The sequence below is a fragment of the Triturus cristatus genome, chromosome 3_1 (genome assembly GCF_964204655.1).
Source record: "Triturus cristatus chromosome 3_1, aTriCri1.1, whole genome shotgun sequence".
In the NCBI taxonomy this organism is placed as follows: Eukaryota; Metazoa; Chordata; class Amphibia; order Caudata; family Salamandridae; genus Triturus; species Triturus cristatus.
In genome coordinates this window covers 235,064,808-235,088,528 of record NC_140583.1, presented here as the reverse complement: position 1 = coordinate 235,088,528, position 23,721 = coordinate 235,064,808, and the positions used below count along the sequence as shown (strand labels likewise).

The 23,721-nt window shown below is 43.9% G+C and overlaps 1 protein-coding gene across 1 annotated transcript in view; it reads left to right on the top strand.

Moving 5' to 3' along the window:
- AQP9 (aquaporin 9) overlaps window positions 1–23,721 on the top strand; it is a 251,486-nt gene that overhangs the window by 40,173 nt on the left and 187,592 nt on the right. The window contains exon 2 of the mRNA XM_085643756.1: window positions 5,488–5,614. Within this exon, the coding sequence (XP_085499882.1) occupies window positions 5,488–5,614 (127 nt within the window). The remainder of the gene's footprint in view (window positions 1–5,487; window positions 5,615–23,721) is intronic.

Here is a 23,721-nt window from a genome sequence, read left to right as displayed (position 1 = left end):
AGGTCCACTAGTGAGTGCAGTATTAATGGAGAGCTTACCTGCCAGCGACAACCAGCACCCTGGATGGTGTTGGTGTATGCGGGAGTCTCTGTATGGAATACCACCTTCTTACTGGCCATTGTCTCTAGTGTGCATTTCCCTACAGCTGAAGTCTCCAGATGCCACCTCTTCCCCTGTAACCAGGCCTTGTGAGTGAGTGTATATGTTGTGCCTGCAATGATGGGGTAGGGCACAAAACGCTGGTAGGATGAGCAAAACAGCATTCAGTCTGCACAGTTTGCTCCTTCCCTCCAATGTCTTCTACCTTCCGCAGGGATCTGCAGTTCTCTAGATACAATATAACCAATCTAGGGGCATCAACAAGCAACCTAGGAACATTCTACTGGCCCATACCCCTCCACAGATGACTGTCCAGCCATACTCCATACTCTAACATCAGTGCTTTACTGGACCTCATATTCTTTATGTTGTTCCTCTTGTACCAGAGGTGGCGTGTGAGGAATGCATGGAAAGGGCTTGGATTCAAAGACAGGTTTTAGACGAGACACATGAAATACCTGAACTTAAGTTGTGACGGTAGGACTCGGCATACTAGGCATACTGCAAGAGGATTTATTAGTTGTTTCACTTTGTATGGGCTTATGTATTAAGGTTTTAGGTTGGAGGAAGCAACTTCAGTTTCAGGTTGTTATTAGGGGTGGGCAAAGAATTTCGCTCAGCCAGCTGATATCACAGAGTTTTGCCCACTCTGCGCGGAGTTCCACAAAACTCTTCGAAGTGACGGCGAGCGGATTTTTTTCTCTCAAGTGGTTTGCCAACGTTAAGTTAACGAGGATTCGCGAGAAAAAACACGTACGCTAGACCTCCTTCTGGTGAGATTTCTCAATGTGGGCATTCGTGGCAAGTCATAACTGATCGCGTTGAGAAATCTGCCCGAGTTGAGGAAGTTGGCTCACTAGTACAATGTTAACTCGAGCGGTAGAAGGCAGCAGCGCCCTCCAGCGTGACATGGAGTGCTGTTCGCGCTGATTTTACAGCAGAGGACAAACTCCTGTCACTTAAAATCAGTGCGAGCAGCTTGACTCAATAGACTTCGCTTCTGGCAGAACTCCACAGAGCACAGTACATTTTTTATGGGACTTTGCTGAGTTCTGCGGAGTAGAACTCTGCGAACTCCGCCCAGGCCTAGTTGTTCGGTGAAAACAAAACAGATTGGCTAATGACAGAACCAGCCATATTTCTCGGCTGATGCTGAGAGAACGACTCGGTGTCTTCTTTAGGCTTTTGTCAAAAGCAAGTAATTTATTTTCTAATATACATCTTGGAGGAATTACATTAAATCACTGCTGTCCCAAACAGGAAAAGGCTAAAGCAATAACATGGGGCTCGTGTTTGGATGGCATGCAGAAGACTGAAAGAAGTAGATACTCCAATAGCTGAATGGTAGCGTGAATATATGTAAACTAAGTCAGTGGTAGTAGATCAGAAAATTCTGGTCTTGTTGGCTACAAAATCAATGGTGATATTTCTAAACCATCTGATTGGTTCTTTCTGATTGCCCATCAATCTGCTGATGATATGAAGATAAATAACAATTGGATTCCCAACAGTCTGTCTATCTCTCTCCTGAACCTGGGGAGAGACCGCAATCGGACACAATTATGTCTGGTAATCCATTTGCACAGAGGATGTAGTGGACAAACAATTCAGCAGGGGTCTTGGCAGTAGTAAGAGCCATCAATTATAAGAAATTAGCCATCTTAATGTAGAGATCTAGTATAATCCAGGTGAGGCAGAGTCTGTTCGCAAAGGAAGGCTGGTGATGAAATTACCAGATATGCCTTGAATGAGATGGTATCTTTAGCAGATGAAGTAACCCTTGAGTCTTTGGAGGCAAGGGTTATACTGTGCACAAACTATGCAACTGTTCACATAGCCCTTTTCATCTCTGGTCAGGTTTGCGCAACAGGCATACTAACCGAATAACTCATGGGTCTTACGTATTTCAAACTATCTATCACTGTGTCCATCAGGGCATCATTCTAGGAGTTTTGTTGTGTTGTTACTATAGGAATATCCTGCTTTTCATGAAAGTAAATGCTGTCATGGACTATATTAGCAACATCACTATTTAGAAATGCTGGTCCCTCATTATACTTGTAAAGTGCCTTTTTAAAGTCCTGAACATATTTCTGTACTGCTAAACGTTAGGAAGTGAAATGATTATCCCTTATATGCTGCCTTCTTTTTCTTCCTTGTGTATCCTTCACATGGCAAAAGCTTTTGTGTTCTGTGAATTGAGATGAGGTAACTGAAGTCAAAGGGAGAAAAGAAGTGAGTAGAACAGATTTGTTGCTGATTGTAGGCTTGGACAGTTTTCAAGAACTCCAAGTTCTTTCGGCTTACAAGAATAGTGATAGGATGCCTCTTTGATTATTAGAAGTTCTTTCTCATTGAACATATAGTTATTCTTACATATATAGAAGTTTATATGGTATGGGATGTGGAAGTCTGTAGTTGGATCTGTTTCAGAGAGAATTGCTCCATCTGTACTATTAGAGGCACCAAGTTTAACTGTATATGCTTTTGCATCACCCTGATACTTTTGCGAAACAGACTTTATTCTTTCAGAGTTTGACAGACATATTGACAAGAAGAGGCTCAGTGCTGAGTTTGATTTTTTGATAGAAGCTAAGTCAATATACAGATGAAATATGAATATTTAGCTGTGGATCACTAAACAAATTGATGAAACCTAAATAACAATATAGTGCTTTTAGGATTTATGGAGGGTGCTGATCCAAAGCACCTTGTAATTTTATAGGATCCATCTCAGTCCATTTGGCTGGCATCGTCCGCACCCACGGATTCAACATCATCTCATATGCTGATGACACCCAACTCATCCTCTCTCTCACAGAAGACACTGCCACCACCAGAGTCAACTTCTGAATTGCCATGACCACCGTCACCGACTGGATGATATCTACCTGCCTGAAACTGAACACAAACAAGATGGAAGTGCTCATCTTGGGAAGAAACACCTCCCTATGGCATGACACATGGTGGCCCACTGCACTCGAGCCCTCTCCCACCACCACTAACCACACCCACAACCTCAGCATTATCCAGGACAGTGATCTCTCCATGAAGCACCAGGTCAAAGCAGTAGCCTCCTCCTGCTGCCACACCCTTTGCATGCTTCGGACGATTTTCAAGTGTAGCTCCATCGGCACCAGAAAAACAGTGACTCAAGCCCTCATCACCAGTTGACTGGACTACGAAAATGCACTCTACGCCAGAACCGCCATCCATCTCTTCAAGCGACTACAGATCATACAGAACACAGCAGTCAAACTCATCCTAAACCTGCTCACTAGACCAGCATCAACCCCCCACCTCAGAAGCCTCAACTGGCTCCCCCGTCCAGAAGAGATGCCAGTTCAAACTACTGACCTTTGCCTACAATGCTCATCACAATACTGGACCATCCTACCTCAACCACCGCCTGACCTTCCAGCAGTCGACCAGACAAGTTTAATCTGCCTTCCTTGCCCTTGCACATGTTCCCCGCATCTGGCGGAGCCACAGTGGAGGCCGATCCTTCTCCTAGCTAGCCACCAAGTCCTGGAATGACCTCCCACTGAATGTCCGTACCTCTCCTTCACTAACCGACTTCAGGAAGGAACTCAAGACCTGGATTTTTGACTAAAGCTCCCCATGCCTCAGGACCAGGGTTTCACATAAAATATATGACATCTCAACTTTTTCAAGACCTCCTTCTCATGGATCATGTTTAGTTATAAGCAGAAGGAAAAATAAATTCAAAGTATCGTCCAGACATATCATGACCTACTGATACAAGAGGTCATGAAACCCATCAATTAAAAAATGCTAGAAGTAGACAGATGTATTACAGAGACCGAAAGTACTCGTAGTGCCCATATGTTTAAGTAACGCTGTCTTCCACACATCACCTGTTGCTATTTGGACGAGGCATCCTTTAAGTCCAGCTTGCTGTATATTGCTGCTGACTCAACCTAACCAAGTAAGAATTTTATTAACAGTAAGACATAATGGCTTTTATGCTAACTGCGTTGAGCTAACATTAATCGATACAAGTTCTTCACTCAGTCTAATTCTTTTAGGGGATGAAGGAGACAGGAACATATGCTGGAGATTTAGAATGCCGTGTGAATCTTCGGTCCAAGAGTCTTGTATATATTTCTGCATTTTCAGATTTTCCTATTCCGTGTTAGTGTATTTTATCTGATAATGAATAGAAGCACATGGAACAAGGTGTCTTTTATTATCTCTAGAGGAGGCAATATGTCTGCTTTCTAGGCATCAAAGAGATATAGGTATGAGAATTAATCAGAGGAATATTGCATAGAACAGTAGCAATTTACATAGAGCATGTGCACAACTGTAGGACAAGAGTGGATCACAGACATAGATGGGGTAACTTGATTTGGATCATAACTTCAATGGCAATATGCTTTCTGGAAGGTAGACATCTTTTGTCGCCAATTGATCAAACGTCTGTGTTGGTTCAATAACAGCATTCCCAGGATCACTTGAAAGTTTGAAGCATCTATGACATCAAGCAATATTTGTGCCTTATGCTGGGCTGTACACGTCATATGCGTTTCCTTGGTTTGGGGAGTTATGAGCAGTCATTCATGTAGAGCCATTGACTGACAGAATGTTTTCATGTTGGGTTTTAGTATGGATCAGCATATGTGCTGGCTTTCAAATTTGGTGTCAATTAAGTTACCAGTAGACCCACAGCCCACTAAAGCTTTAACCTATATACTGGCCAACATTCTGCGGTTAAAAAAGACCACGACATAATATCAAGGAAAGGATAGTGTTTGATGATTCTTATAAGTCAAGAGGAACTAACCCAAATCACCCTCCAGGACCTGTTTTTCTGGTAGGCAAAGTAGTTTGCCGAGGTTTCATTCTAGGTATTTCCCTGGCCTGTCTATGATTGGTAATTGGTTTCTAGTGTGCCGGCTAAATGTGTGTGAGAGAGTGAATTTCACCACCAGAGTGAACTGCACTACAAAAGCAGGACTTGCCTGCCAGCAGCTTCCAGTTTCCGGTATAGTGTTGGTGTATCTTGGAGCCGCTGTCAGTGTGTACTGCCATCCCTTTCAATGGCTATAATCTCCATTGTGATTTTCCCTACTGCTGCAGTGACCAGGTCCTGAGGGTGAGTGTTAATGTTGTATTTGCAGTGGGAGGGAACAAGATGATGGTAGGATGTGAACAGCAGCATTCATTCCGAACACACAGCGATTAAAATGAAAGGTTTGTAATGGGACACTGATTTAACATTTGGCCTGAGGAACGCTCAAAAATTGTAATATATAGTTGTTTACAAATTGTCATAGCACAACCACTCTGATTATTTCAGAAATAATCTTATTCTATGTAAATACTCAGTGGTTTTAAAATTACATTTTATTTTGTTTTGTGCAGGTACTCGGATGTGGATGTGTTGCCCAAGCTGTCCTTAGCAGAGGGGTTGCTGGCAATGTTGTGACCATAAATATTGGTTTTGCGTTGGCAGTCACAATGGCAGTGTATGTTGCAGGTGGTGTTTCTGGTAAGCAATTTTACTATTCCCCACCAAAGCAGCAGCGGCATTGAACCTAAATGTGAACTAATGGGATTTTTCTACATATGCCTATTAGTTTGCCAAACTGACTCATCACCAGAGTGAGACATAACAGCACATTAACAGTAATATCCAACTTGTTTACAGTCATAAGTATTGTATTCACATTGGCTTTACATGTTTATTAATGCAACACATAATTAAATACAAAGACCTATATATATATACATACATATATATATATATATATATATATATATATATATATATATATATATATATATATATATATATATATATATATATATATATATATATATATATATATATATATATATATTACCTACTGGCGGTCGCCAGTAGGTAGTTATAGTTAGGACCACGTTTCCATAGGAAATCCGCAACATTCTATTTTGAATAACTTTGGCGCCGGTTGACGAATCCTCGCGAATTTTTCAAAATAGGTGGGGCGCTACGCTCCGCTCCTACCCTGAAAGTCTCGGGGGGATTCGTCAAGCGGGGGCTGAGATAAAAGGGGGGTCCTAAAACGCGTTTTTCCCATGCATTTTTCCATAGGACCTTTAGACACAGCTACAGCCCGAACGGCTGAACAGAATTACTTGAAATTTGGCAGAGAGGTAGTCCTCAGGTCAAGGAAGTGCCTTTTGTAGGTTTGGTGTAAATCTGTTCAGTAGATCCTGAGAAAATAGCATTTAAAAGCATATATATATGTGGGCGGAGCCTAACCACACATCTCATCCTGAGATCTGATTGGCTGTCAGCACTTCATCCAAGAAGTGTTGGCAGCCATCTTGGGACCAATATACATGATAGCACCTCATTAAAAAGCATTGCAGTTAATAGAAGGTTTTAAGACTTTAGTTACATTATAAATCATTTGTTGATGGTACCATACTCATTTTAGGAATTGTGGTATGTTCTAAGGTTATTTCACCATGTGAAAAAGCCTTCTGCTGGGATATCATGATTGAGAGAAAAATATTTTCTCATGCTTTTACCACAGAGGTTTGGAAGGTGATCTATAGGCTAAACTGAGAGCTTATTTTCTGTAAATTCACATTATCTTTCTCAGTCATGTGAGAATGAAGTCTGACATTCTCAGTAAAACATGTACATCCAACAAGGGCAGAGACTGTCAGTTGATTCCTTTGTGTTCTACTGCAGCTTCCCAGAGTGTTCCAAAGAACTACTAGAGCGCTAACAGTCCTACTTATGATAAACGTATGGCACACCTGAAGCCATCTTGCTTGGATTAAAGTGGTAACTCTTAAAACATTTAATTTAAAAAGGAACAAAATGAGGGGGTTCATTTTTCAATAAAAAGTATGATTAGTGCTGCAGAAAGAAAAATTAGGGCACATTTTGAGTGACTTCTCAAATCCTCTTCTGTTTCATTAAAAAATTCTGACATGCAGACTGAAACATGCACTTTCAATACCAGCAGCAGTTTTCCCTGGTGAGCAGTAGCTTTACTACAGTGATCTAATGAGCAAAAAGAGTGCTAACATTCTGAATTTATGGCAAATGTGTGACACATCTGAATGCCTTCTTGATGGAATCAAAGTAAAAAACTGAAAGTATTTCCTACTGAGGAGACTGCAGTAAATGAGGAAATTAGGAAACTTCATAACAAATAAGTCTCCCAAGATGGCCACCAGAGACAAAAGAGCCCAAATGTAGCCCAAATATCACCCAGATGTAGCCCAAGTATAGCCCAATGACAGAATGTCCCAGAATGTTCTTAAAAACAACTAGAGCGCTTACTGTCTTCATTATGACAAAAGTATGGCACACCTGAAGCCATCTTGATTGGAATAAACTGGTAACACTTAAAACATTTAATTTAAAAAGGAACACAATGAGGAGGTTCATTTTGCCATAGAAATTATGATTAATGCTGAAGAAAGAAAATGAGGGCACATTTTGAGTGACTTCTCAAATCCTCTTCTATTTCATTAAAAAATTCTGACATGCAGACTGAAACATGCACTTTTAATACCAGGAGCAGACTTCCATGGTGCAGTAGTTTTACTACAGTGATCTAATGAGCAACTAGAGTGCTAACATTCAGAATTTATGGCAAATGTGTGACATATCTGAATACCTTCATGATGGAATCAAAGTAAAAAACTGAAAGCATTTCCTACCGAGGAGACTGCAGTACATGAGGAAATTAGGAAACTTCATAACAAATAAATCTCCCAAGATGGCCACCGGAGACAAAAGAGCCCAAATGTAGCCGAAAATCACCCAGATGTAGCCCAAATATAGCCCAATGACAGAAGTGTGCAAAACACTTATTATTTTGTGTTTTTGCAGTGTTATATAGTGCAGACTTGTCAGGTATTGGAGTGCTTTACATGAGCATTGGTTACATCACACAAGAACACATTCATTTTGGTTGTAGACATGGGGAGACTAAGTGATTTGACCAGAATCACAGAATGTCGAGCTGAAGCAGAAACTTCAACCTGGTTCCCCAGTTGCAAAGTCTGCAGTTCTGGAAGTAACACCACATCATCTCCCCTAAGTGCAACATTTAATGAAGTGGTCAACTGGATAAAAAAACATAAAGATAACAAATAATTTAAAAGTGCTTTGTCGCTATTTGAAAACTCAGAAAATATGTCCTTATTTTAGCCTTTTAGAGCACTAACCATAATTTTGATGCCAATAAGACCCTCTCATATATGTAATTTCTAAAGGAAATGCTCTAGGTATTACAGTTTTGATTACATCAAGATGATGTCAGGCGTTCCACACTTTTGTAATAAATATAGAATGTTAGCAATCTAGTTGTTCATTAGGATACTGTTGAGAGGCAGAGGCCAGGGGCACGGACTCTGAAAATTGAAGGCAGGTAAGAGGGTGCAAAGGCAACAATTTAACCACACTGAGCAGGCAGGAAGGGCCGTGGAAGCACAACAGACTATGGAGGGCAGTGGAAAGGGGGGCAGGGGCAACAAACCAACAATACAGGACTTGCAAGAGAGGCTGTTGGAGGCAAGATCTATTATGGGTCAAGGAAGCTAGGGGCTGTCCCCAGATCCCCGGGAGCCACCAAAGAACTGAGCAGGAGAGTGAGTCAGGGACAAAAGGGGCACCTTAATTTGAGCCGGGGTGCCTAGGAACGCTTGCTCCAAAAATGAAGAAAACAGACATATGAGACATGGAATTGGAGGCAGAATACAATGGCAGTTTAATGAGAAGATGCAACTTCAAAGAAACCGCAGAATAGAGACATAAAGTACAAAATACAGAATCCAGATAATCATACAGCTGTCATGATATTCTCTGTATCTCAATTAATGTACTGACAGAGAGAGAGAGAAAACACATCTATAAATGCATCATGAGAAACAAGTTACACCAAGGAAAATGTTACCTAGGAACACTCACGTTTACTCTTAGAGCAAGCATTCCTGCAATTACAATACAAAATCTTTTAAATGCAAAAGTAAAGAGAACAATGCTTAAACATAACATGACATTTCATATAGGTAAAATAGAATAAGATACTTCAAGCAAAGCAGAGCAAGACATTTTAAGCAAAGGAAGACAAGAGCTCCCAGCTCTTGGGGAAAACCTGCACTGCCTGTTAACCTACATACAGACGGCGAGGTAGTCCGTCGATATCTGTGGGTGCTCCCTTTTTATATCATTTTGTGGGCTCCTTTGCACGCTACATCTACCTACGTATGCTACCCAAAAGCTTCGTCTGCAGATTTTACCAGACATTTCGTCATTTACCCACTTAATGCTGACAATGGACTGGGTGAAAAGGTCAGTCTCTCAGGCCAATCGCTTATCGTAAGTTCCATAGAGCAAGCAGAAAATAATGGGTATTGTACGGGAATTCAATATATTCATGTATAAAATCTCCTCAGTTCTCCTAACTTGACGCTCTGCGGTTGCCACTTCCTTAAAAGCGGGAAACCTGCCCAGGAAGCAAGTACCAGTCCAGGATGCAGCCTACTGTATGTCGACAGCTTCAGGGGGGTGTTGAACTTTGATACCGAGCACGGAGCACTCGGGTAGGGTGGGGGCTACTGGTTTGGAGCAGGAGGCCTCGCAGACCTGCCTTCAGACTGCTATACACTAAAATTGCAGAGCTATGATCAATTTAACAAAGAGGCCTACATATTGAACAGAAGGGCCTACACAGGGGTTTTATACTGGCTGAGTGGTAAGGATGTCTCAGGATAATTATATAGCAACACAGGACCCGCTGGTCAATTTAATACGGCCTACAAATGCAGCTGGCAGGGCAAGGACAAGGGTCTCATACTTCAGGTGTGGACAGAAGGGGCCAGGGGCCCCCTGTGATACAAAATCTACCCTCCTTCAAGCCTGTGGCAATGTAATAGACCATTGTGGGCAGAAGGAAGAGGCAATGGTAGTACAACCATACATGCCAACAGACCCGATTCAGCCAGGAAAAGTCCAATGTTTTTAAGCTCAAATGGGCTTTATTTGATCTGTCTCCTGTCTACAATATCCTCTTTTTCAATGTAACTCAAAGGGGAAAATCAATACCCCAGTTTTTTTTCAAAATCTCCCTCTTACCAAGTTCAAAATGTTCGCAAGTATGGTACATTGGATCATGGAAGGAAATGGGATAGGGACATGGACTTGGATAACAGAGGACAGGAGGGACATGGAGAGGTGCACCAAACTGACCCTGCAGGGCAGGCATCAGGGTTTGCAGCAGCACAATACACCACACAGGGCATGCAGGACGGGAGTGCAGCACAACAATCCATAGAAAGCAAGAGGGAGGGGACAGGACCATGCACATGGACAACAGAGAACAGAGGGGCAAGAGGCAATGGTAGCTAGCTGACCATAATGGACAGACAGGAGAGAAAGCTGCAGCATAACAGACCATAAAGGGCAGGAGGGACAGATCAGGGGCATTACAATGGAACAGACAAGCCAGGAGGGAGGGAGTAGGGCTGGGGGCAAGGGGGCAGGGCAGGAGCAGCAAGATAGCCATGGAGGTCAGGCAGGATGGGCACTAGAAGCAAGACACACCATGAAGAGCAACAGTGAGACTGTGATGGCATACACACAGACCATGGAGGGAAGGTGGGAGGGGGTCAGGGGCAGCTAACTGACCACACAGGGAAGGTGGGAGGGGCCATGGCAGCACAGAAGACCATGCATGGCAAGTGGGAGGGTTAGTGGCAGCACAATGGCTATGATGGGCAAGAAGGAGGGTGGAGGGGCATGCACAAAGGACGATGGAGGATAGAAGGGAGGGTCAGGACCTGTGCACAGACAAGAAAGTTCAGGGGAATGGACCTCACAACAGACCACACGGGGCAGGCAGGAGGAGCAGCTGCAGCACAACAGACCAGGGAGGGCAGAAGGGTGTGGCAGTACAATGGACCATGTAGGACAGGAGGAAGAGGATAGGGGCATGGCATGTGGACAGGCAGGGTGGAGGTGGCAGGGACAGGTTACAGTCATCTGACAATGCTAGGCAGGTGGGAGGGGAGTGGCAGCTCAACAGAACACTCAGAGTAGATAGGAGTGGCAGGTCCATGGGACATGGTGGGCAAAAAGGATGGAGCAGGGGCATGCACAAAGACATTGGAGGGCAGGGGGAAGGAGAATAGGGGCAGCAAGCTAAGCACAGAGTTTAAGCAGGAGGTCAATGATGGGGCATAGAATTGGGCAATGGAGGGCAGGAGGAGTGGACTGGTACATCATACTGAGGGCAGTGGCAGCACATCAGACCATGCATGGCAGGAGGGAGGAGGCTAGTCCATGGATTCACACAACAGAGGATAGGGAGGAAGGGGATGGGGCAGCAAGCTAACTGTTCAGAGAAGGCGGGTATTAGGAACTTTATTGTTTTTAAAACATTGTGTCTGTGCGAACTACTTAAAATATGAACAAGTATGCAGCATAATCTCACTTTTATTCAGGAAGAAGAGGACGTTTGTGACTGTGACTCCGGGCTCACTTGGCAGAAACACCCCCTGACCCTCCACCCCCTATCGCAAAATGTAATGCCCGTGAAAAGGGTAGGTGAACACAGTGTTATATAGAACATAGTCCTGAGAGCACGATTGAAAATGAAAACTAGATATAGTGTATGGTATAAACTATGCACCAAAAAGTGTGATATAAGATGAACCGGGCGTGAAATATAATATGCAATACATTGTGCGCAATGACAGATTCATTGGAGAGCGCGAGATAGCACAGGCACTAGCGCGTGATATGCGATATGCGCCTTGGAGTGTAATATGCACAGGGCAGTGTTGTGTAACCTAACTAGTCTCTAAAGTTGTAATATAAAATATGTGCTGGGGAGTGTAAGGTTGCATATGCACTGTGACAAAGATATGGATCCCAGATTGTAATATGTATGGCATAGCACTGTGCGTTATAACATAGGCATCGAGAAAGGCACGTTAGATGGGGCAATATAACCCGTGCGAAGACAAGTGTGGCATGACATATTCACGGGGTGGTGTTACAGTGCACATGGGCTAGAGAGTGTCATAGCATATGCACTAGCTAGTGGAATACAACACAGAGGTGTGTGGCACACGGCAGGCAAGGGTGGGTGTAACACAGCATTGGGCTCTGTCAGGAGCGCGCTGTGACTCTCAAGTGATGTTCGTCCCCTTTCCAGAGAGTAAAATAAAAAGTATTACACATCCGGCAGTGGATGTGTGTTTTATTAACCGTGAGGGGGGTTTCTTGCATAGTTTTGGTCGAATTTTTGTCGAATCCCCTTTGAATGGCTTGGTGTGCATGTGTATTAAATGTGCCCGTCAATAGCTACCCAAGTTTGTATAAATAAACGACAAGGGTGTCTACCGGGATTAGGCACGGTAGGGCATCAGACATGTCAGAGCTTCACTAGTGGTGTAAATACATTCCACGTGGATTCATTGCATGCATAGTCGCCTTTTAATGAATATCACGCAAATCGTCATGGTGATAGGTACGTACGGTTTGTCCAGCATGTCCTAGGTGTGTCTATAAATATATATTTTTTTAAAATAATAAAAAACAGTGGCCGGCCCTAGGGATTGGGGTCAAAAAAATATAATTAGGAGACCGGCCCTGGGGGATGGGGTCATCAGGGCAAATAAATTAGAATAAGAAGGGGAACCAAACAGCCCCCCTTCTTAAAAAACTAAAATAAATAAAAGACTGGCATCGTGCCGGAGGCCATGCCCCCTCCGTGCAGCACTCTGCAAACGCGCCCCCAACAGGTATCTCCAGTATGCGCCAGGGAGCTGCGCTGCAGCCAGGTGTTCTGAGGCCAAGCCCCTTTTTACACCTCTCTGCAACGCAGCTCTGTGGCGCTTACTGGAGGTACCTAGTGGTCTAGTTTGACCCTAGGGACCCTTAGGATTCAAGGGGACTTAATCTCTCAACTTAGAACAGCCACAGGGCGCGTTTACACAGTGGTGAAGGGAGGGGACGGGGCCTGAGGTGACGTGTGCAAACACGCACTATGGCACGTTTTAAATTGGGGATATAATTTCCCTTCAATACTGAGGGCCCCTGGGGGCTAACTAGCCCACCAAGTGCTTCCAGTAAGCGCCACTGAGCTGCATTGCAGAGAGGTGGTCCAGGCCGTGCCACTTTTTACACCTCTCTGCAACGCAGCTCTGTGGCACTTACTGGAGGTACCTAGTGGGCTAGTTGGACCCCAGGGACCCTCAGGATTCAAATGAACTTAATCTCCCAACTAAAAATGGACACAGGGCGTGTTTACACAGTGGTGAAGGGAGGGGACGGGGCCTGAGTTAACTTGTGCAAAAACGCCCTGTGGCCTGTTTTAAGAGGTAGTTTTAATCCCCATGCCCTCTTATATACTAGGGGCTTACAGAGGAGGTCATGCTAATCACAGGGGGACCCCAACGCATAATGTTCCCTAGTGTATGTAGGTGTTTTCACTGTATTCTAAGTGTCTTTTAACATAGCACTGGCTCTAGGACTGGTTAGTCAGGCTCAGTTACCACCAGTATCCGTCTGAAAAAGTTGAGGGTACAGGATGATTTTGCAACAAGGCTTCTTTCTGCTCTTCTTTTTGTTCTTTCTGCACGTTATCCTTCTTCCTGCACTTATCTTCGTATTTGAGGACTTCTGTTGCTTCTTTCTGCACTTCTTTTGTTTCTTTCTGTGCATTTTTTCTTCTTTCTTCACATGTCCTATCTCTGTAGGCATAGTTAGAAATTAGCATTTAAAAAACCTTTGAAATTCACAGAAAAAACCATAGGTTTCAGACACGTTATAGTTAGGAATTAGCATTTAAAAAACCTCAGAAATTCACTGAAAAAACCATAGGTTTCAGGGGTGTTATAGTTAGCTGGACTTTTCACTTGTACAAAACCATTGAAATTCCCCCGTTATAGTTAGTTCAGCTAACTATAACTCGGGCGCCCGCAATGCACTGCTGATGACGTCACATATTACATCACTCATGACATGGTCAGTGACATCACTCATGACATCACTGATGACATCTCAAATGACATCACTGATGACATCACTGATGACATCATCCTTGTGATAGAGTGGCAGACCTCCTCTCACCCTAATATAACCTTTGATACACACATTCAAAAATAGAGACTAAAATTTTCAAAACAATGGACATACCAATACCAGTTACAACAACCTCTTCAGTAATTCTAAGATCCACATACACATCCACTCATTCACCAACAGTCCTATACAGTCACTCATACATGTACTCACTCATCATATGTACTCATACACCTATACATCCTGTTACACAATGCCACTCATCCATAGAGTTACTCACACACATAGTCACTCATGCTAATAAAGAATCAAACATACATTTACTTGCATATACAGTTATACACACACCACCATACTTACTTCTACGGAAACTTACACATACTTAGTCTTTTAAACAATCACTTATAGAAACACATACTTATTCATACAGGAACTCTTTCAATCTCTCACTCTCACATATACTCACATATATACACCAATAGTCACATATACTAGTTTAAAACATATGTAGTTACTCATAAAGACACTATTGAGACAGTCATTCACTCACTAACACACCCATACACACACTCATCCACCCATACAGTCCTGCACACATGCTGTGTTCAACACATACAAACAGTGAGTCACTCATTCATGCACCTATGCACTACGTAATACCCCCCACCGAACCATGCAGACACTCAGACTGATACTCAAAAAACCAACTAATAACCTATATAGACACCCATGTAGCTACTCACCAACCCATGCAGCCACTTATACACAAAGTGAGAGACTGATACAGATATTTACATATTTAAACATTACTCACTAAGCCATGTATTCACTATGATACACTTAATCAGTCAGTTACACAATCAATTTTTCAAAAACAAATCATCCATTTAGACACTTATATACCCATTTATTCTTCCATCGACCTAGAGATATACATATATAAAACATATTTAATTTTCAGAAAAACACACATTCACTGGATGATGTCATCAGTGATGTCATTTGAGATGTCATCAGTGATGTCATGAGTGATGTCACTGACCATGTCATGAGTGATGTAATATGTGACGTCATCCGCAGTGCATTGCGGGCGCCCGAGTTATAGTTAGCTGAACTAACTATAACGGGGGAATTTCAATGGTTTTGTACAAGTGAAAAGTCCAGCTAACTATAACACCCCTGAAACCTATGGTTTTTTCAGTGAATTTCTGAGGTTTTTTAAATGCTAATTCCTAACTATAACGTGCCTGAAACCTATGGTTTTTTCTGTGAATATATATATATATATATATATATATATATGCATTTACATATATATATATATGCATTTATATGTGAATATATAGAATGTATGACATTACGACGCATACATTTACAATGCATGCCTTTACAACGCAGTTTTTACATCGCAAGATCCTTTACAATGCATACTTTTACATCGCATGCCACTACAACAAATGTTTTAAAACTACATTTACAATGCATTCCATTACATCGCATTATACATTTACAATGCATACCATTACATTGCATTTAAGGTAAGTGTTGGATAGTGTGAGGGTAAAAATTACAATTCTAACTCTAGGGGATGCAACAGTAGGGTAAGTGTTGGATAGTGTAGGGGTTAAAATGACTATTCTAACTCCAGGGAGAGCAACAGTAGGGTAAGTGTTGGATAGTGTGGGGTACTATGCGTTGTAATGACATGCGATGTAATGACATGCGATGTAATGCCTGCGTTGTAGTGACATGCGTTGTAGTGTCATGCATTGTAGTGACATGCAATGAGATGGCTGCGTTGTAGTGACATGCGTTGTAAAGGATGTTGCGAAGAATCACTGTGTTGTAAATGTAGTGCGATGTAATGACTGCATTGTAAAGGTTGTTTCCCCTATATATATATATATATATATATATATATATATATATATATATATATATATATACACATATATATACATATATATACATGTGAATAAACAAATGCCCAAGCATGTAGGGGCGCACTCACTGCAAGCCACACCAGCCGGTTTCACCTGTAACAAGCATCCCCATCGGCGTTGAATTAAAGGACTGGACCAAGCAAAGACTTCTCCACCATGAAATAACTTTACTGACGACCTGACGCGTTTCAAAGCACTAGCTTCTTCCTCAGAGGTCACAGTAATTGTCAACAGACCACAGAAAGCTCCGTAGGTTGCGTTTTAGTAATCGCTGCAAACTCCGCCTTTAGTAGGGCGCGCATGTGCGCGCTTTGCATACTGGGATGTGTAGTCCAAACGGAACATCTTTCTATACCTTGAGTAGGTTCTGTGTGACTGTTCCATTAAACAAAGGATTCCCTGAGTGGGCTATGGAGAAGTTTCCTCGGTTTTGATTTAGTCCTGGCCTGCAGTACCGCATTCGGACTGGAATCGTTCCAACCCACGGCCTCCTTTTTGAATCACATCGGATGTTGCTGCCCCCCACGGCAGGACTACCGTGTAGAAATGTGAATAAACAAATGCCCAAGCATGTAGGGGCGCACTCACTGCAAGCCACACCAGCCGGTTCCACCTGTAACAAGCATCCCCATCGGCGTTGAATTAAAGGACTGGACCAAGCAAAGACTTCTCCACCATGAAATAACTTTACTGACGACCTGACGCGTTTCAAAGCACTAGCTTCTTCCTCAGAGGTCACAGTAATTGTCAACAGACCACAGAAAGCTCCGTAGGTTGCGTTTTAGTAATCGCTGCAAACTCCGCCTTTAGTAGGGCGCGCATGTGCGCGCTTTGCATACTGGGATGTGTAGTCCAAACGGAACATCTTTCTATACCTTGAGTAGGTTCTGTGTGACTGTTCCATTAAACAAAGGATTCCCTGAGTGGGCTATGGAGAAGTTTCCTCGGTTTTGATTTAGTCCTGGCCTGCAGTACCGCATTCGGACTGGAATCGTTCCAACCCACGGCCTCCTTTTTGAATCACATCGGATGTTGCTGCCCCCCACGGCAGGACTACCGTGTAGAAATGTGAATAAACAAATGCCCAAGCATGTAGGGGCGCACTCACTGCAAGCCACACCAGCCGGTTCCACCTGTAACAAGCATCCCCATCGGCGTTGAATTAAAGGACTGGACCAAGCAAAGACTTCTCCACCATGAAATAACTTTACTGACGACCTGACGCGTTTCAAAGCACTAGCTTCTTCCTCAGAGGTCACAGTAATTGTCAACAGACCACAGAAAGCTCCGTAGGTTGCGTTTTAGTAATCGCTGCAAACTCCGCCTTTAGTAGGGCGCGCATGTGCGCGCTTTGCATACTGGGATGTGTAGTCCAAACGGAACATCTTTCTATACCTTGAGTAGGTTCTGTGTGACTGTTCCATTAAACAAAGGATTCCCTGAGTGGGCTATGGAGAAGTTTCCTCGGTTTTGATTTAGTCCTGGCCTGCAGTACCGCATTCGGACTGGAATCGTTCCAACCCACGGCCTCCTTTTTGAATCACATCGGATGTTGCTGCCCCCCACGGCAAAACCGAGGAAACTTCTCCATAGCCCACTCAGGGAATCTTTTGTTTAATGGAACAGTCACACAGAACCTACTCAAGGTATAGAAAGATGTTCCGTTTGGACTACACATCCCAGTATGCAAAGCGCGCACATGCGCGCCCTACTAAAGGCGGAGTTTGCAGCGATTACTAAAACGCAACCTACGGAGCTTTCTGTGGTCTGTTGACAATTACTGTGACCTCTGAGGAAGAAGCTAGTGCTTTGAAACGCGTCAGGTCGTCAGTAAAGTTATTTCATGGTGGAGAAGTCTTTGCTTGGTCCAGTCCTTTAATTCAACGCCGATGGGGATGCTTGTTACAGGTGGAACCGGCTGGTGTGGCTTGCATTGAGGGCGCCCCTACATGCTTGGGCATTTGTTTATTCACATTTCTACACGGTAGTCCTGCCGTGGGGGGCAGCAACATCCGATGTGATTCAAAAAGGAGGCCGTGGGTTGGAACGATTCCAGTCCGAATGCGGTACTGCAGGCCAGGACTAAATCAAAACCGAGGAAACTTCTCCATAGCCCACTCAGGGAATCTTTTGTTTAATGGAACAGTCACACAGAACCTACTCAAGGTATAGAAAGATGTTCCGTTTGGACTACACATCCCAGTATGCAAAGCGCGCACATGCGCGCCCTACTAAAGGCGGAGTTTGCAGCGATTACTAAAACGCAACCTACGGAGCTTTCTGTGGTCTGTTGACAATTACTGTGACCTCTGAGGAAGAAGCTAGTGCTTTGAAACGCGTCAGGTCGTCAGTAAAGTTATTTCATGGTGGAGAAGTCTTTGCTTGGTCCAGTCCTTTAATTCAACGCCGATGGGGATGCTTGTTACAGGTGGAACCGGCTGGTGTGGCTTGCATTGAGTGCGCCCCTACATGCTTGGGCATTTGTTTATTCACATTTCTACACGGTAGTCCTGCCGTGGGGGGCAGCAACATCCGATGTGATTCAAAAAGGAGGCCGTGGGTTGGAACGATTCCAGTCCGAATGCGGTACTGCAGGCCAGGACTAAATCAAAACCGAGGAAACTTCTCCATAGCCCACTCAGGGAATCTTTTGTTTAATGGAACAGTCACACAGAACCTACTCAAGGTATAGAAAGATGTTCCGTTTGGACTACACATCCCAGTATGCAAAGCGCGCACATGCGCGCCCTACTAAAGGCGGAGTTTGCAGCGATTACTAAAACGCAACCTACGGAGCTTTCTGTGGTCTGTTGACAATTACTGTGACCTCTGAGGAAGAAGCTAGTGCTTTGAAACGCGCGAGGTATAGTTATCTGAACTAACTATAACGGGGGAATTTCATTGGTTTTTTATGAGTGACATATTCACCTAACTAAAACATGTGTGAAACCTATGGTTTTTTAAGTGAATTTGCAAGGTTTTTTAAATGCTAATTCCTAACTATAACGTGTGTGAAACCTATGGTTTTTTCAGTGAATTTGTACGTTTTTTTAAAGCTAATTTATTTATGTATTATTATTATTTTTATATATTTATTTTACAATAAACTACGTATAAAATTATTTTTTGGGGGGGGGGGGTTTCACCGTGCGCGCACCCCCGAGATTTTTTTTAAAAAAAAATGTAAAAAAAATTTCTGCCTTCGGGGTCCTTCAGGGACCCCCTGATAAAGGCTAGGGGGTCAGGAACTCTCTACCCTGCCCCCTTTTCACGTTCGCCACCTTCCTTTTTCACTCTCGCACTGCAAACAAACAAAATGGCGGCCGACACTTCCTGATTTCGACCGATTCAAACGTTGACTAACATGTAACCACCAATCAAAATTACGCTCGCGCACGTTAGGGTGCTCGCACGGTGCGCGCACGGTGCGCGCTTATAGATATTTATATGCTTTTAAATGCTATTTTCTCAGGAACTACTGAACAGATTGACACCAGACCTGCAAAAGGCACTTCCCTGACCTGAGGACTACCTCTCTGCCAAATTTCAAGTAATTCTGTTCAGCCGTTCGGGCTGTATCTTCAACTAAAGGTCCTATGGAAAAATGCATGGGGAAAACGCGTTTTGGGACCCCCTTTTTTCTCGGCCCCCGCTTGACGAATCACCCAGAGACTTTCAGGGTAGGAGCTGAACGGAGCACCCCATTAGTTTTGAAAAGTTCGCGAGGATTCGTCAACCGGCGCCAAAGTTATTCAAAATAGAATTTTCAGATTTTCTATGGAAACTCGGTCCCAACTATAACTATCTACTGGCGACCGCCAGTAGATAATATATAGATATATATATATATTCCAACATACCAGGTAGCACCAAAGGAGGGAGTCCACAGGAGGCTTGTGAGGTCAATCTTTTATTCATCGACACCCTGCCAGCTAGCACCTCGTCAGGATACAGGCATCCTGGTACGTTGGAATATATATATATATATATATAAGTATTTATATATGTGTATATATGGAAATATATATTACCTACTGACGGTCGCCGGTAGATAGTTATAGTTAGACCTTGTTTCCAAAGGAAAAGTGTAGGGGTAAAAATTACTATTCTAACTCTAGGGGTGTGCAACAGTAGGGTAAGCGTTGGATAGTGTAGGGGTTAACATTACTATTCTAACTCCAGGGGGTGCAACAGTAGGGTAAGTGTTGGATAGTGTGGGGTACTATGCGTTGTAATGGTATGCATTGTAATGACATGCAATGTAATGCCTGCGTTGTAGCGACATGCGTTGTAGTGTCATGTGTTGTAGTGACATGCAATGAGATGGCTGCGTTGTAGTGACATGCATTGTAAAGGATGTTGCGATGTAATGACTGCGTTGTAAATGTAGTGCGATGTAATGACTGCATTGTAAAGGTTGTTTCCCGTATATATATATATATATACATATATGTATTTATATATGTGTATATATGGAAATATATATTACCTACTGACGGTTGCCGGTAGATAGTTATAGCTAGACCTAGTTTCCAAAGGAAAAGCGTTTTTTTTTTGCAATAACTTTAGCGCCGTTTGATGAACCTTCCTGACATTTTGAAAACGAATTTGGTAGTCACTTCAGCTGTTGCCTGGAAAGTTCTGGCATGATCCACGAAGTGGGGGCAGAGAAAAACGTAGGGTCCCAAAACACGTTTTTCCGTATGTTAATTCCCATACGAGTTTTTAACCCAACTTCAGCCTGAATTGCTGAACGAAATGACACCAAATTTGACAGAAAGGTACATCTTGGTCCAGAGAAGTGACTTTTGGTAGTTTGGTGGAAATCCATGCAGTAGTTTTAGCGATATTAGCCGAAATCCACATTTGTACCTCTAGGGAAGCAGATCCTCTGCAGATCTGGCAGTTCTAGTGCAGTAATCTGATTGGCTACCAGCACTTCAACCCAGGAAGTGTTGGCAGCCATCTTGGGACTCAACTTCAGCCACGTCCCACAAAAATGTAAATTATAGAAAAGGGGGCAGGGTAGGAGTACCCGAATCTCCCTAGATCTGGTGGTGAGGTGCCAGAGAGATCCCGCTGGGGTTAAATGTTTTTCAATTTAGCCATGAAATCGCGGGTGGGCCAATGGAATCACAGCAAATATTTTTTTGGAAAACAAACACTGTCTCCTGCGCTTGTTTTTAATTAAGCATCCAGTTGGCCAGGTCCTGGGGGCATGCTTGCTTTATTATATTTAAGGAAGGAGCACACATGGCCCCCTCCATGGGAATTTTTATGACCCGAGGACCACCACCTCCCTGGGACTTATGTTAGTATTATGGGGGGGGCCTGGTTGAACTCCCAGGTCCAGGCAACCACCGCTTCCGCTGGGGTTTCCTTTTAGAAATAGTGCAGGGCACGCAGACCTCCCTGGACCCTAGGGCTTAAGATTGTGCAGTGGGGGCGTGTGGATCCCACTGGGGACCACCACTTCCCCAGGGCTAAGTACAAAGAAATCAAGGGCCTATCTGACCGGTCCTGGAGACCATCGCCTCCCTGGGCTAAATTGATAGTAATGGGGAGGGCCTCGCAGAACCCCTGGAATCAGTGTACCACCACCTCCCCAGGGCCAAAATTAAATCTTTAAAGTGGCACCCTCCCCCGCTGGAGCCATAAATGCCCCTGGGGACTGTCACCCCCTTCCCCGGGCCGGGCCCTGATATGTCCCGTAGTGCAGACCCCCAGGACATAGCTGTTTGCCGTGAATTAGTGGGAGCATTGACATCTCCTGCTGAGATAGAGCAAACACTCCGATTCCAGCAAGCGGGAGCTGACAAATGCTGGAAGTGGAGGTTTTGTCTGTTTCCCTGCCTGTTGTCAAGTGGGCATACAAAAAAGCAGAAAAAAATGCTATTACAGACAAGGAGCTGCGGGTTAAGCAGCTTCCTGTCTGTGTGAGCAGTGCCGGCTCCCGCAGGAGGTTCCTCCGCAGTCCCGGTGAAAAAAAGCAGAAGGAGGCGGAATAAGGTCAGAAACGAGCAGCAAAAGGCTGAATCAAGGTCATCCAGAAGCAGAAAGAGGAAATATAAAGGTCAGCAAAGACCAGAAAGAGGCACAAGCAGGAAGAAGCAGAATTAAGGTCAGAAACAAGCAGAGAGAGGCAAAATCTAGGTCAGAAAGAGGCAAAATAGAGATCAGAAACAAGCAGCAAGAGGCAAAATAAAGGTCAGAAACTAGCAGAATGAGGTGAAATAGAGATCACAAACTAGCTGTAAAAGGCAAAATGGAGGTCAGAAACAAGCAGAAAGGCAATAGAGATCAGAAACGAGCAGACACAGCAAAATAAAGGTCAGAAATGAGCTGAAAGAGGCAAAATAAAGGCCAGCAAAGACCAGAAAGAGGCACAAGCAGGAAAAAACAGAATAAAGGTCAGAAACCAGCAGAGAGAGGCAAAATCAAAGTCAGAAATAAGCAGAAAAGTGGCCCCCTCCCCCGCTGGAGCCATAAATGTCCCTGGGGACTGTCACCCCCTTCCCCGGGCCGGGCCCTGGTATGTCCCGTGGTGCAGACCCCCAGGACATAGCTGTTTGCCGTGAATTAGTGGGAGCATTGACATCTCCTGCTGAGATAGAGCAAACACTCCGATTCCAGCAAGCGGGAGCTGACAAATGCTGGAAGTGGAGGTTTTGTCTGTTTCCCTGCCTGTTGTCAAGTGGGCATACAAAAAAGCAGAAAAAAATGCTATTACAGACAAGGAGCTGCGGGTTAAGCAGCTTCCTGTCTGTGTGAGCAGTGCCGGCTCCCGCAGGAGGTTCCTCCGCAGTCCCGGTGAAAAAAAGCAGAAGGAGGCGGAATAAAGGTCAGAAACGAGCAGCAAAAGGCTGAATCAAGGTCATCCAGAAGCAGAAAGAGGAAATATAAAGGTCAGCAAAGACCAGAAAGAGGCACAAGCAGGAAGAAGCAGAATTAAGGTCAGAAACAAGCAGAGAGAGGCAAAATCTAGGTCAGAAAGAGGCAAAATAGAGATCAGAAACAAGCAGCAAGAGGCAAAATAAAGGTCAGAAACTAGCAGAATGAGGTGAAATAGAGATCACAAACTAGCTGTAAAAGGCAAAATGGAGGTCAGAAACAAGCAGAAAGGCAATAGAGATCAGAAACGAGCAGACACAGCAAAATAAAGGTCAGAAATGAGCTGAAAGAGGCAAAATAAAGGCCAGCAAAGACCAGAAAGAGGCACAAGCAGGAAAAAACAGAATAAAGGTCAGAAACCAGCAGAGAGAGGCAAAATCAAAGTCAGAAATAAGCAGAAAAGTGGCCCCCTCCCCCGCTGGAGCCATAAATGTCCCTGGGGACTGTCACCCCCTTCCCCGGGCCGGGCCCTGGTATGTCCCGTGGTGCAGACCCCCAGGACATAGCTGTTTGCCGTGAATTAGTGGGAGCATTGACATCTCCTGCTGAGATAGAGCAAACACTCCGATTCCAGCAAGCGGGAGCTGACAAATGCTGGAAGTGGAGGTTTTGTCTGTTTCCCTGCCTGTTGTCAAGCGGGCAGGCAAAAAAGCAGAAAAAAATGCTATTACAGACAAGGAGCTGCGGGTTAAGCAGCTTCCTGTCTGTGTGAGCAGTGCC